At 41.4% G+C, this 15,163-nt stretch overlaps 1 protein-coding gene across 2 annotated transcripts in view; it reads right to left on the reverse strand.

Annotated features, from left to right (window-relative positions):
- The window catches only part of LOC133617064 (cohesin subunit SA-1), a 49,171-nt gene that overhangs the window by 21,235 nt on the left and 12,773 nt on the right, over nt 1–15,163 (reverse strand). For both annotated transcript variants that reach the window (XR_009816937.1, XM_072914890.1), the window contains exons 8-16: nt 12,067–12,218; nt 10,321–10,518; nt 8,376–8,474; nt 6,574–6,653; nt 4,934–5,041; nt 3,038–3,125; nt 2,849–2,951; nt 2,674–2,777; nt 440–532 (exon numbers count right to left, since the gene is read on the reverse strand). Coding sequence is in view for 1 of the 2 variants with exons in the window: in XM_072914890.1 (XP_072770991.1) it covers nt 440–532; nt 2,674–2,777; nt 2,849–2,951; nt 3,038–3,125; nt 4,934–5,041; nt 6,574–6,653; nt 8,376–8,474; nt 10,321–10,518; nt 12,067–12,218 (1,025 nt within the window). In the remaining variant the exon portion in view is untranslated. The remainder of the gene's footprint in view (nt 1–439; nt 533–2,673; nt 2,778–2,848; nt 2,952–3,037; nt 3,126–4,933; nt 5,042–6,573; nt 6,654–8,375; nt 8,475–10,320; nt 10,519–12,066; nt 12,219–15,163) is intronic.

Genomic DNA, 15,163 nt, shown 5'->3' on the forward strand with positions numbered 1-15,163 from the left:
ATAATGACTGTGAACGCTGGGCAAAATGCCAAAAAAAGTGCAGTTCCCCTTCAAATGCTGCTTACCTGTTAAATCGATAGATAGTACTTTATTGTTTCCTTCAGGAAAGTTTCCTCAGGAAAATTAAAATTCCAGCAGCAGTGTACAGAATTGAGATCTAATTTAAAAAGTAAAAAGTAAATAAATGGAAACAAAATAGAAAAATATTACAATAAGAATAAAAATAAAAAGCAACAATGAGAATAAAAATAGCTTCTTGCAAGCAGTTCCAACATACTTAAACACACAGCGTGCTTCATTTCCATGCAGTTTACAATGAAGCACGCACAGAACTAATTCTAGTCTTATTTCTATTTTGTTTTTCCACCGGTCTGTCAGAAACTAACCCGCGTGCTGAAAATAGTCTGGGGACCACTGATAGACAAAACATGACAGTTACCTTGGTCAGCAGTTGTGGCAGCAAAGGGATGAAATGGGTTGTGATACGCCTCCTGTCCTGTTCCTGGGTCTTCTTCTCCTTCATATTTAGTGCCTTCATGTCAATATAACCACATGGTGACAGGGAAAAAATCAGATTACTCTGTTGCCATATTTTGCTGTTTGGTCATATATCAGGTACCCTGACTGCTAAATAATAAGTCGAGACCAGGGCTTGGCAACAATGTTGTGCCTCCCTTCACAGTGCTCAGAGATCTTTCAAAATACTGTGCATTTTTGAAAAGCGTTTACAATTTCTGACTGTCTGTAAGGCAGTGCATGTGTAAAGGATGAGTTGGAAGCAAGACAAGGGAAAGGGATGGGGTGTACACTTGTGCGCAGTGAGACACAAGAGAGATGTTGGCTTCGTAAGTGTGCGACGCCATGCAGTTAACTACCATGAATACATCCCAAAAAAAGAATATTCTGTATGAACAAAATTGTTTGCCCTCACTGACAATGATGCCGTCTTTTCTGTGCGCTTGATAGGCGGCGAGAAATGAGCAAAAAGCAAAACATTTTAAATTCAAAGCATTTTTTAAAACAAGGACTTATTTTCATCCCGCACAGTCCAGCGTGTGCAACCCTGCGACCACATAGCCCTATTGATTAAAGGTTGAGGTAAGCAGCGCAAGCCAGCGAGCTAAAATAAACGACAGTTTAAAAAACAATTTGAAATGTGGACTCGTCAGACCACAGAACACTTTTCCACTTTGTATCAGTCCATCTTAAATGAGCTCGCCGGCAGCGTTTCTGGGTGTTGTTGATAAATGGCTTTGGCTTTGCATAGTAGAGTTTTGACTTGCACTTACAGATGTAACAACCAACTGTAGTTACTGACAGTGGTTTTCTGGAGTGTTCCTGAACCCATGTGGTGATATCCTTTGCACGCTGATGTCGGTTTTCGATGCACTACCGTCTGAGAGATCGAAGGTCACGGGCATTCAATGTTACGTGCAGTGATTTTTCCAGATTCTCTGAACCTTTTGATGATATTACGGACCGTAGATGGTGAAATCTCAAAATTCCTTGCAATAACACGTTGAGAAATGTTGTTATTAAACTGTTCGACAATTTGCTCACGTATTTGTTGACAAAGTGGTGACCCTCGTCCCATCCTTGTTTGTGAATGACTGAGCATTTCATGGAAGCTGCTTTTATAACTAATCATGGCACCCACCTGTTCCCAATGAGCCTGTTCATCTGTGGGATGTTCCAAATAATTGTTTGATAAGCATTCCTCAACTTTCTCAGTCTTTTTTGCCACTTGTGCCAGCTTTTTTGAAACATGTTGCAGGCATCAAATTCCAAATGAGCTAATATTTGCAAAAAATAACAAAGTTATCCAGTTTGAACGTTAAGTATCTTGTCTTTGCAGTCTATTCAATTGAATATAGGTTGAAAAGGATTTGAAAATCATTGTATTCTGTTTTTATTTACGATTTATACAACATGCCAACTTCACTAGTTTTGGGTTTTGTATTTTGCATACAGTATTAAAGAAGACCGAGACGCTAAATGGATTATCCTGCTCAGTCAACAGACGCAATCCACTTTGCACACGACAACTGCAGTGACCCTGAGCTATGGTAGGTCTTAAGTCATTATAAATGTCAAATTGAATGTCAAAAAATGATATTACATTTTGACTGCACACAACACGGTAAAGTGCAATTCATGTAAAACTTGCGAGGCCGCACTGACATCAAACTTTCATATCAAATTGTGGGCCGCAAAATATCGTCTCGGGGACCGCAATTGGCCCGCTGGCCGCAGGTTTTAACCTGAGCAATATTGGTCTTAAGTCATTATAAATGTCAAAAAATTATATTACATTTTGACTCTGCACACAACACGGTAAAGTGCAATTCATGTAAAACTTGCGGGGCCGCACTGACATCAAACTTTCATATCAAATTGTGGGCCGCAAAATATTGTCTCGGGGACCGCAATTGGCCCGCTGGCCGCAGGTTTTAGACGCCTGCATTATAGTCGTAAGTTAAATAGACAGCCACAACATATTGTTCATCGTAAATGTGTAAAGTATGGTATCGTTTGCGGGTCTAGTGGAAAAATGGCTCTTTTGAGAGTAAAGACTGCCGACCCCTGGTCTAGTCTGTCACACATGAAGAATTGCAGTATCCAAAAACCAGCTCATTCCTCCAACTACTGAAACGATCATAATGGCTTACGCACCTTCTTTGCCGAGACTCTCCCAACCGGCGGCTTCGCCTCCGCTGCCTGTCGGATCACACACATCATCAACTCGATGAGCGCGCCCTCCTCCTCATCCATCAAACCTACAGGCGTCAAAACAGGACACACCATTTCTTCTTTGTCCTTTATATCCATGGAGTCACAGCACACTCACCAGCTTCCTGTTGCAAAAGTGTGGTCATGGTCTCCCAGTCTTTTAGGTCGGAACCCGCCACATCCCACAGGCTGTCCACCAGGTAAGTTCCATGATTGTGGAACTTGTAAAAAAAATAGGAATTTGTTTGCAGGCATTACATTAATCATAAGGAGGCGGAAAGAGACCGAAAGAAAGAACTAGATCTACCTCACTCTGGATGTGAAAGGAGATGAGGATTTGAAAAAAGTCCACAATATTGCCTCTCTGTTTCTCGCTGTCAATGAGGCTTTTTAGCCTGTAATACGCACACACAGTCAAAGCTCCTTTAGTGCCTTCAGAAAAGACCAACAGAACTAAAGAGATGGATTACAAACCCCGTTTCCATATGAGTTGGGAAATTGTGTTAGATGTAAATATAAACGGAATACAATGATTTGCAAATCCTTTTCAACCCATATTCAATTGAATGCACTACAAAGACAAGATATTTGATGTTCAAACTCATAAACTTTTTTTTTTTTTTGCAAATAATAATTAACTTAGAATTTCATGGCTGCAACACGTGCCAAAGTACTTGGGAAACGGCATGTTCACCACTGTGTTACATGGCCTTTCCTTTTAACAACACTCAGTAAACGTTTGGGAACTGAGGAGACACATTTTTGAAGCTTCTCAGGTGGAATTCTTTCCCATTCTTGCTTGATGCACAGCTTAAGTTGTTCAACAGTCCGGGGGTCTCCATTGTGGTATTTTAGGCTTCATAATGCGCCACACATTTTCAATGGGAGACAGGTCTGGACTACAGGCAGGCCAGTCTAGTACCCGCACTCTTTTACTATGAAGCCACGTTGATGTAACACGTGGCTTGGCATTGTCTTGCTGAAATAAGCAGGGGCGTCCTTGGTAACGTTGCTTGGATGGCAACATATGTTGCTCCGAAACCTGTATGTACATTTCAGCATTAATGGCGCCTTCACAGATGTGTAAGTTACCCATGTCTTGGGCACTAATACACCCCCATACCATCACAGATGCTGGCTTTTCAACTTTGCGCCTATAACAATCTGGATGGTTCTTTTCCTCTTTGGTCCGGAGGACACGACGTCCACAGTTTCCAAAAACTATTTGAAATGTGGACTCGTCAGACCACAGAACACTTTTCCACTTTGTATCAGTCCATCTTAGATGAGCTCAGGCCCAGCGAAGCCCACAGCGTTTCTGGGTGTTGTTGATAAACAGTTTTCGCCTTGCATAGGAGAGTTTTAACTTGCACTTACAGATGTAGCGACCAACTGTAGTTACTGACAGTGGGTTTCTGAAGTGTTCCTGAGCCCATGTGGTGATAACCTTTACACACTGATGTCGCTTGTTGATGCAGTACAGCCTGAGGGATCGAAGGTCACGGGCTTAGCTGCTTACGTGCAGTGATTTCTACAGATTCTCTGAACCCTTTGATGATATTACGGACCGTAGATGGTGAAATCCCTAAATTCCTTGCAATAGCTGGTTGAGAAAGGTTTTTCTTAAACTGTTCAACAATTTGCTCACGCATTTGTTGACAAAGTGGTGACCCTCGCCCCATCCTTGTTTGTGAATGACTGAGCATTTCATGGAATCTACTTTTATACCCAATCATGGCACCCACCTGTTCCCAATTTGCCTGTTCACCTGTGAGGTGTTCCAAATAAGTGTTTGATGAGCATTCCTCAACTTTATCAGTATTTATTGCCACCTTTCCCAACTTCTTTGTCATGTGTTGCTGGCATCAAATTCTAAAATTAATGATTATTTGCAAAAAATGTTTATCAGTTTGAACATCAAATATGTTGTCTTTGTAGCATATTCAATTGAATATGGCTTGAAAATGATTTGCAAATCATTGTATTCCGTTTATATTTACATCTAACACAATTTCCCAACTCATATGAAAACAGGGTTTGTACAAGCAGCAGGTTATCAAGTCCAAAGCTTCAGTAAAAATGAAGATTGTCATCCATGCTGACATACATTCGAGTTCTATTTGGTCGTTATAGCATTGCTAAAACAACCTAAGTAGTGGTGACTTTTTGCACAACACCACACAAATACAAGTAAAGTTCCTACTTCTTATAGAGGAAGAGGCCGCCTGCAGACGCCAGGGTGCGGCTTGAGGTGTAAACCAGTGGATAGATATGAGCGCATTCCTTCTCACTCAGGCCTTCCTCCATACCTCTGCGTAAAACATCACAAGTTCATATGAAGCTGCAGCTGAATACTTGTGTCATTTGATTGTCTTTTATGATAACAAGCTCACACTTTTTTCACATAACACAGACAGAAACAATATTTAGCCCTGGACTGGAATATATATATCTGTGGTGCTGAGTTGCAAGAGGCGGCACTGAATGACATCACCAGAACATCTGTGGCTTTGTGGTTAGAGTGTCCGCCCTGAGATCGGTAGGTCGTGAGTTCAAACCCCGGCCGAGTCATACCAAAGACTATAAAAATGGGACCCATTATCTCCCTGCTTGGCACTCAGCATCAAGTGTTGGAATTGGGGATTAAACCACCAAAATGATTCCCGACCACGGCCACTGCTGCTGCTCACTGCTCCCCTCACCTCCCAGGGGGTGGAACAAGTTGATGGGTCAAATGCAGAGGGTAATTTTACCACACCTAGTGTGTGTGACTATCAATGATACTTGCAGAACTGCCCATGACACCGAAGCTAGTGTTTGTGTGTGAACGGGAAAAACAGAGCTTTTTGGTTTGCGTCATAACAAAATGTGCGACATTATCTTAGTGTTTTAAACTGAATTTAACAACAGAACAGGAAGTTATTGACTTATGAATACTATGGTGTGTGTTATGAAGCCGTTACAATGCCATCTACTGCGGTGTTTTTCAACCACTGTGCCCAGTGTGCCGCAGGATATTGTCGGGTGTGCCGTGGGAAATTATGCAATTTCACCTAATTGGCCTATAAAACATTTTTTGCAATCCAATAATTATAATTCGCTAGAAATGTGTCATTGTTGAATGTCTGTTCTGTCTCGCGATCAGCCAAGTGACCATGTAATACTCCTCCATACCAGTAGGTGGCAGCAAGTAGCTAATTGCTGTGTAGGCCTACTTTGAGAATTAAATGGTAAAATGGTAAATGGGTTATACTTGTATAGCGCTTTTCTACCTTCAAGGTACTCAAAGCGCTTTGACACTATTTCCACATTCACCCATTCACACACACTGATGGCGGGAGCTGCCATGGAAGGCCCTAACCACGACCCATCAGGAGCAAGGGTGAAGTGTCTTGCTCAAGGACACAACGGACGTGACGAGGTTGGTAGAAGGTGGGGATTGAACCAGGAACCCTCAGGTTGCTGGCACAGCCACCCTCCCAACTGCGCCACGCCGTCCCAAATGACGATAACAAGTGCAATTAGTGGTGCATTAGTGGTGCAATTGCCTCAGGTTTAGTCATATTTGGTCAATATACACTACTGAATGTCATTTGTTAACATTTTTTGTAGTGGGATTTTTTTAATTAAAAAAAATGTCCCATGGCTCAAATAAAGTTGAAAAACATTGATCTACCAAACGGTGTGTGAGTTAGAGGCAAGCCCCACGGACAGTACCATTAAAATGTGTTTATGAGCAAGGGCGAAAATGGAGAATCTAAAAACAGAGACACCAAATCTTTCTGTGGCAGGCTGTCACACATAAAAAAATGAATGGGGAACACTGAGGAAAAAGTCCCTCACCGGTGAATTAGCAGCAAAAGCTTGACCGTTTCCACGGCCACCTCTGGGTCCACGTCCATCACCATGTTGACCAGCCTCTCCTAAAGATGCACATAGGAGTGGCATACCGTCAAACACACATTTATCTTCTAGAACACATTGACACAGAACAATACTGTGAAGCGGAACAATAGATAGGATAGGGCTGGGCGATATGGACGAAAAAGTATATCTCAATATATTTTTACTTAAAGCGACATTCGATATATATATCGATATATTTTTCGGGGAAAGTATACACATAAAGATATTCATTTTTGAGCAAGATTCACTAAAATTGAAGTGAATGACAACTGTACTGAAAACAGTCAATGGCACTTTTAATAAGCCAGTTAGTCAAGATGGGTATTAACAGCACAGAAAATAAACTGTTTAAGTAGCACAGAATTACATAACATAAATAAAATAGAAAAATATTCTTTCTACGTGGAATAAATAACATACCGTATTTTTCAGACTATAAGTCGCAGTTTTTTTTATAGTTTGGCCGGGGGTGCGACTTATACTCAGGAGCGACTTATGTGTGAAATTATGAACACATTACCGTAAAATATCAAATAATATTATTTAGCTCATTCACGTAAGAGACTAGACGTATAAGATTTCATGGGATTTAGCGATTAGGAGTGACAGATTGTTTGGTAAACGTATAGCATGTTCTATATATTATAGTTATTTGAATGACTCTTACCATAATATGTTACGTTAACATACCAGGCACGTTCTCAGTTGGTTATTTATGCCTCATATAACGTACACTTATTCAGCCTGTTGTTCACTATTCTTTATTTATTTATGTCTATTCTCGGTGTTGGGTTTTATCAAATACATTTCCCCCAAAAATGCAACTTATACTCCAGTGCAACTTATATATGTTTTTTTCCCTTCTTTATTATGCATTTTCGGCAGGTGCGACTTATACTTCAGTGCGACTTATACTCCGAAAAATACGGTAGCTGTGCAAATAATACGAAATGTATCAAACTCAGATAAGAAATACATTTCCAGGGAGGCACTTTTTAATTCCCAGTCGACGATGTAAGGTACGGTTCTGGTCAGCGCCAAGTAAGAGACTTGACATAATTATGCGGCTATGATCTTCCTCACTTCGCCATCAAATGAATTGTTTTATCCAGACGCATACATTTGTCCAAATGTGGCCAAGTAGACGCATTGTGGGTTTCCTGGATGTGGTCTACATCGCTAAAATAAAAATCTAAGGAAGAGAATCCCTCTGTCATCTTCCACTAGTATTTTTAATACATAAATGGCCCGCTTGAATATTCCCTCTTCTCTTCTCCGACTCTCTCGTCGTCATTTGGGATGTCTGTTGTGATTTCCCTTCCTGGTTCCTTGACCCGCCCTATCTTGCCTCTGACTGGCCTGTCTGCAATGTTTAGCTCTAATTTAAACCAATCGTGCCTCATCATAGTAAACAACCAACCAATCATGGATGTTCTTATACGTGCAAGCACGTCTTGAAAGGAGGAAGGGGAGGGGTTTAGTAGCCCATGGAGTTTTGAGAGGAAGTGGGAAGCGGGGGAGAACAAGGAACACAACAAATAAGCGGTGCTTGGTCATTTTAACGTGAAATAAATTATATTGATATTACGTTATTTTCTTAATTCATATCTTGTTTGAAAAGATATTGATATATCTTACAAACTCAATATATCGGCCAACCCTAAGATAGAATATTGTGGCAGGAAGATGGGGTGAGAGAAGGGAGAAACCAAGCGCTTGACTCCAGAGGGACGCCTCACTTTAAATCTGCTGGTGAAAAGCTCCAGGCGGCCAATGAACTCCTCCTCCTGATACAAAGCCTGGAGGCTTCGCACACACTTCAGACGCACCAGACTTTGCTGAGGGAGAGCAGACAGAAGAGTAACACAAAACGCACACTTGACATACGGACGCACACACGGTGCATTGAACAGTATCACAGTGAGATCATGCCATTGATTAGATCTGACCAATCCAAGTCTGCGACTAGATTTGACCAATCCAAGTCTGCGACTAGATCCATACTTGCCAACTCTCCCGACTCCCGAATTTCAGTGCCTCTCCTGAAAATCTCCCGGGGCAACCATTCTCCCGATTTCCACTCGGACAACAATATTGGGGGCGTGCCTTAAAGGCACTGCCTTCAGCGTCCTCTACAACCTGTCGTCACGTCCGCTTTTCTGCCATACAAACAGTGTGCCGGCCCAGTCACATAATATATGCGGCTTTTACACACACATAAGTGAATGCAAGGCATACTTGATCAACAGCCATACAGGTCACACTGAGTGTGGCCGTATAAACAACTTTAACACTGTTACAAATATGCGCCACACTGTGAACCCACACCAAACAAGAATGACAAACACATTTCGGGAGAACATCCGTACCGTAACACAACAGAACAAATACCCAGAACTCCTTGCAGCACTAACTCTAACAATATACACCCCCGCTACCACCAAACCCCGCCCCGCCTCCACCCTCCCATTTCCCGAATTCGGAGGTCTCAAGGTTGGCAAGTATGACTAGATCTGACCAATCCAAGTCTGCGAGTAGATTTGACCAATCCAAGTCTACGACTAGATTTGACCAATCCAAGTCTACGACTAGATTTGACCAATCCAAGTCGACGACTAGATTTGACCAATCCAAGTCTACGACTAGATTTGACCATTCCAAGTCTGCGAGTAGATTTGACCAATCCAAGTCTACGAGTAGATTTGACCAATCCAAGTCTACGACTAGATTTGACCAATCCAAGTCTGCGACTAGATTTGACCAATCAAAGTCTGCGACTAGATTTGACCAATCCAAGTCTGCGACTAGATTTGACCAATCCGAGTCTACGACTAGATTTGACCAATCCGAGTCTACGACTAGATTTGACCAATCCGAGTCTACGACTAGATTTGACCAATCCGAGTCTACGACTAGATTTGACCAATCCGAGTCTACGACTAGATTTGACCAATCCAAGTCTACGAGTAGATTTGACCAATCCAAGTCTGCGAGTAGATTTGACCAATCCAAGTCTCCGACTAGATTTGACCAATCCAAGTCTGCGACTAGATTTGACCAATCCAAGTCTGCGACTAGATTTGACCAATCCAAGTCTGCGACTAGATTTGACCAATCCAAGTCTGCGACTAGATTTGACCAATCCAAGTCTGCGACTAGATTTGACCAATTTAAGTCTGCGACTAGATTTGACCAATCCAAGTCTACGAGCATGAACTGATGAAGCCTACTCAGATGAGAGGCAAAATGTCTTTTAAGACAAACCAAACAGTCCAGTTGCGATCAATTGAACGCCCTGAGAACACAATGACCTGGATCAGGGTTTCCCACCTGCGGGAAGTCCCAAGTTTAACACTTTTATTTATTTATTATTTATTTTAAATCTGTCCTTTCTAATCCACTTTCTACCGCTTGTTACTATTGATGTCTCGTAGTCGCTCAGGCAAATCAGATTGTCTAAAAATGTATTTTCCCATCGATAACGTGACATCATCGGCAAAGTGCGCACTCTTTTAGTCAATTAGCGCAAATTGTTTTAACCCAATGCGGCCCCCGAGTCAAAAAGTTTGGGGATCCCTGACCTGAATGAATGAGAACATCCAGAGACACTTTTGAGGTTGCAGACAAACAAACCAACAAATCCATACACTCCTCGGGGTGGATGCAAAAGTCTCAGTGCTGCACCTTGTCATGTATCATCCAGCCCAGGTATTTAATATAGCCGTCATTGAGGAAGTTTTCGGGGTCCATCTTAATCCACACTCCAAGCTCCTCCATGCACGCTGCCCGGATCTCCATCAGCTTGTCGCGGTAGCGGTGCACAAAAATGCCACGGAAGGCAGTGTTTATCATGGACAACAATTCCTCTTTCTTCTCCTGCAGCTGTGGAGTAATGCAAAATGTGAGGGCGGGATCAATCTGAGTGTAGGTCAAACTGTTAGTCTTGAGAGGTCACCGTGTTATAGCTTGTGTTCATCACTCTCACATTTTACAAAACCCAAAACCAGTGAAATTGGCATGTTGTGTAATTCGTAAATAAAAACAGAATACAATGATTTGCAAATCCTTTTCAACTTATATTAAATTGCATAGACTGCAAAGACAAGATATTTAATGTTCGAACTGAGAAACTTAATTTTTTTTGCAAATAACTAGAATTAACTTAACTTAGAATTTAATGGCAGCATTTTTACCACTGTGTTACATGGCCTTTCCTTTTAACAACACTCAGTGATTGTTTGGGAACTGAGGAGACACATTTTTGAAGCTTTTCAAGTGGAATTATTTCCCATTCTTGCTTGATGTACAACTTAAGTTGTTCAACAGTCCGGGGTCTCCGTTGTGGTATTTTAGGCTTCATATTGCGCCACACATTTTCAATGGGAGACCGGTCTGGACTACAGGTAGGCCAGTCTAGTACCCACACTCTTTTACTATGAAGCCACGCTGTTGTAACACGTGACTTGGCATTGTCTTGCTGAAATAAGCAGGGGCGTCCATGATAACGTTGCTTGGATGGCAACATATGTTGCTCCAAAACCTGTATGTACCTTTCAGCATTAATGGTGTCTTCACAGATGTGCAAGTTACCCATGCTTGACACTAATACACCCCCATACCATACCATACTGGCTTTTGAACTATGCGCCTAAAACAATCCGGATGGTTCTTTTCCTCTTTGTTCCGGAGGACACGACGTCCACAGTTTCCAAAAACAATTTGAAATGTGGACTCGTCAGATCACTAAACACTTTGCATCAGTCCATCTTAAATGAGCTCGGGCCCAGCAAAGCCGGCGGCATTTCTGGGTGTTGTTGATAAATGGCTTTCGCTTTGCATAGTAGAGTTTTAACTTGCATTTACAAATGTAGCGACCAACTGTAGTTACCGACAGTGGTTTTGTGAAGTGTTCCTGAGCCCATGTGGCGATATCCTTTACACACTGAAGTCGCTTTTTGATGCAGTACTGCCTGAGGGATCGAAGATCCGTAATATCATCGCTTACGTGTAGTGATTTCTCCAGATTCTCGGAACCTTTTGATGATATTACGGACCGTAAATAGTGAAATCCCTAAATTCCTTGCAATGACTGGTTGAGAAATGTTGATCTTAAACAATTTGTTCACACATTTGTTCACAAAGTGGTGACCCTCGCCCCATCCTTGTTTGTGAATGACTGAGCATTTCATAATATTTTCATAATATTGCTAATATTTGCAAAAAATAATTAAGTATCTTGTCTTTGCAGTCTATTCAATTGAATATAGGTTGAAAAGGATTTGCAAATCATTGTTTTCCGTTTTTACGTACGATTTACACAACGTGCCAACTTCACTGGTTTTGGGTTTTGAATTTGACCCCTTTTGCGTGGAGTCTTAATTATTTGTGTCCCTCACTTTTTAAAATGCAAATGTTGGAACGTATGGTCACCTCCCTGATGCCGGCCTGGAGATCTTCCAGTCGCCCAGAGTCTCGCTCGTCCGTCTGCTTGCTGTTCTCTTTGTCGTAGTGCCGCTGGATGGGGTGCAGCTGGAAGGACACCGTCACGGCTATTTCCAACATCCCAGACATGATCTTGATGGCTAACCGGGAGCAAAGACGCACATTTACTTAAATGCTGATTGTTACAATTAGTTATCTATCCTAATCTAACTTTTGTTTTAGCTACTTTTATTCCCGATAAATGGCGTACATTCCGACTGATGTTTAAAATAGTAGAACTTTATTTTTGTGTATAAGGTATACATATATACAAAGTTTCATCCATATGAACAAAGCCCCTCCGGATCCAAAATGCAATAAACTGAGATAGCAATATGCAGTCTGTGTGTGCTAACAATACTTTCTCATAATATACAGTCGTTATTGTTTGCAGGATCCACTGAGAGGAGTTTGAATATCTTGCGTTTTATACCAGCCTCAAGGCTTTAAGGGCTGTCTTTATGGTTTTTGACTCGAGTAAAAGAAACACTTGCAAGGAAGGGTAGCATATGTTACAAAAAAAGAGATGCCACACCGCGAGAAGTGCATTGTGAATAACAAAAGGAGTACTTTGAGCAGCAAACAGATGTGGGCTGAATAGAGCAGGTCGTTCTGCCTGACGGAGACGCACGAGTGAAACCAGTTGTTTTCTTTTCATTTTTTTCATACCAGGTTTTGCTCTCAAGTCAGTCATTAGCATAGCGGAGAGCTACTCAAAAAAGCATTTGACCATATAGACCCGGGGTGTCAAACTCATTTTAGCTCAGGGGCTACATGGAGGAAAATCTATTCTCAAGTGGGCCGGACTGGTAAAATCATGGAAATAAAGATAACTTCAGATTATTTTCCTCGTTTAAAAATAGACCAAGCACATTAAATGTTGCGGTTAATAGCGTTTTATCTTCCTTTGTCCATGTTTAGAAAATTTTGAGTGAAAAGCACATTTTATTTTCACTCGCATACAAAACATTCTAACTTGTCTCCCTGGCTTCGAGACTCTCCTGAAGGACAGTGCGGCAAAGACACAACAAACTCCCTTCTTGTCTCTCTTGGACACACACCTGTTGTTGTTGACTTTGGACTGACTAGAGGCTGCACAACACCAAGGCCGCGGAAAAGAGACACGCGGCAGGTTTACACACACACGCCTCCACAAAAAATATACACCATGCACACATTGCCCACCCCCCATCCAACGCCCTTGACGTGAATCCCGGATGGGCAGCGCCTGAAGAGCTGCAGCCAACCACCGTAGCCCCCACTCCCTCCCCTCTGTTGCAAGTCTCGAGATGTGTGTTGTAATATGTATATGTGCTATGCTATGGAGGTTTTATCCCCACTCCAGACTGGGCCCCTCTAGATTGTATTTTTTTACTCATCCTCCCCCAGCGTTTAGTTTTTTTCCCCATCTTTCACGGGGCACCTTTTGGCAACCCATCAGCATTCCTGTTCTGTAACCCTGTACACTGTTTGTTTGTCTAATCTTGAACGGGTTTGTGTTGAAAACAACATTTTGTTGTACTTGTACATTGACAATAAATATCTACCAACCTACCTACCTACCTACCTACCTACCTACCTACCTGAATCAATGATGTGATCATGTTCACAGTCAAATACATGAAATTGAATTTTGGTGTTATTTTTTAATCTGTCAGAAATGAATAATAATACCAAAATCAAATTACAGGATGTTATTATTTAATTTACGCATTTTCCTCAACTGATGTACTAACATCATGTGGTTTATTCTGTACATATGAAGCATCGTCTACAACACAACTTGTGAATTTTGGACTCATTTCATGCATCACACATGAAGTTAGAAGGGGATGCATATTATTTCAGCATATCTATGTGTACCCAGAATATGAAAACAACAGGTAATGTACAGATGATTAAAAGCATTGATTTGGGTAGAAATGTCAGAGGTTACATTACCAACAACATCTCTGACAATCAAGACAAACAAGGAAGTGTTGCCTCTATTTCCACAAGGCACATAGCCCCGCCCCCTCGTAAGTCATGCGTGCTCTCATGGATCCAAAGAAATGTTATTGCGACATTTAGAACAGCAGTTTATTTAATTAAAAATTTCAGCTCATTTTTATTCTCCGCAAACTCATATCACGGGCCGTATAAAACCTGTACGTTTGACACCACCTTATATAGACACTTGTACGATCCAATGTAAAAGTTGCAAAAATAGACTATGGTAGTTATCTTTGGAGAGGTCTATTTAAATTGTGCAAGAGTACCCAAGGGTGTGACAAAGGTAGGAATTTCCCTCTGTTTGGCCGCGTGCTCCTGGAAAAATGATATGCATCATGGCCATATTGGCCGTGATACCCCGACGGAGGCATCTCTTTTCCTCTGCACGATTTTCATGTCATTACGGCTTCTTTGACCGGTGGTTGGTTTAATTGTGCCTCGTATGAAGTTCAACACGCAGCATCACAAAGCGCAGACAGGAGTTAGCTCAAAAACGCCTGTAATCCAGATGTGCGAACGTCTTCGTCTCCTCAAAGCCCAGTGCACGAAAGGAAAAAGTCGGATGAGCTAAGCTGAGGTAAGAAAGTTTGGTTAAATGCTGTTGGCGTAAGAAAGCATAGAAAGAAGTCCCAAAGGAAGCTGTTGTGTTACTTGGGCTGTAGTGTTCATTTACTGTTTTTCATCCAGCAGGAAAAATCAGATGCTATTTATTAAGATAACTTATTTTATTGAGGTTGTTTACTAAGGAATAAATAACTGCATAAAACAGCTTCATTTATTCAGTTGAAAGTAGGGCTGCAACTAACAACTAATTTGATAATCGATTAATCTGTCGATTATTACTTCGATTAATCGATTAATAATCGGATAAAAGAGACAAACTACATTTCTATCCTTTCCAGTATTTTAGTGGAAAAAAAACCTGCATACTGGCACCATACTTATTTTGATTATTGTTTCTCAGCTGTTTGTAAATGTTGCCTCTGCGTATGCGCATAGCATAGATCCAACGAATCGATGACTAAATTAATCGCCAACTATTTTTATAATCGAT

The sequence above is a fragment of the Nerophis lumbriciformis genome, linkage group LG16 (assembly GCF_033978685.3).
Source record: "Nerophis lumbriciformis linkage group LG16, RoL_Nlum_v2.1, whole genome shotgun sequence".
Classification (NCBI taxonomy): Eukaryota; Metazoa; Chordata; class Actinopteri; order Syngnathiformes; family Syngnathidae; genus Nerophis; species Nerophis lumbriciformis.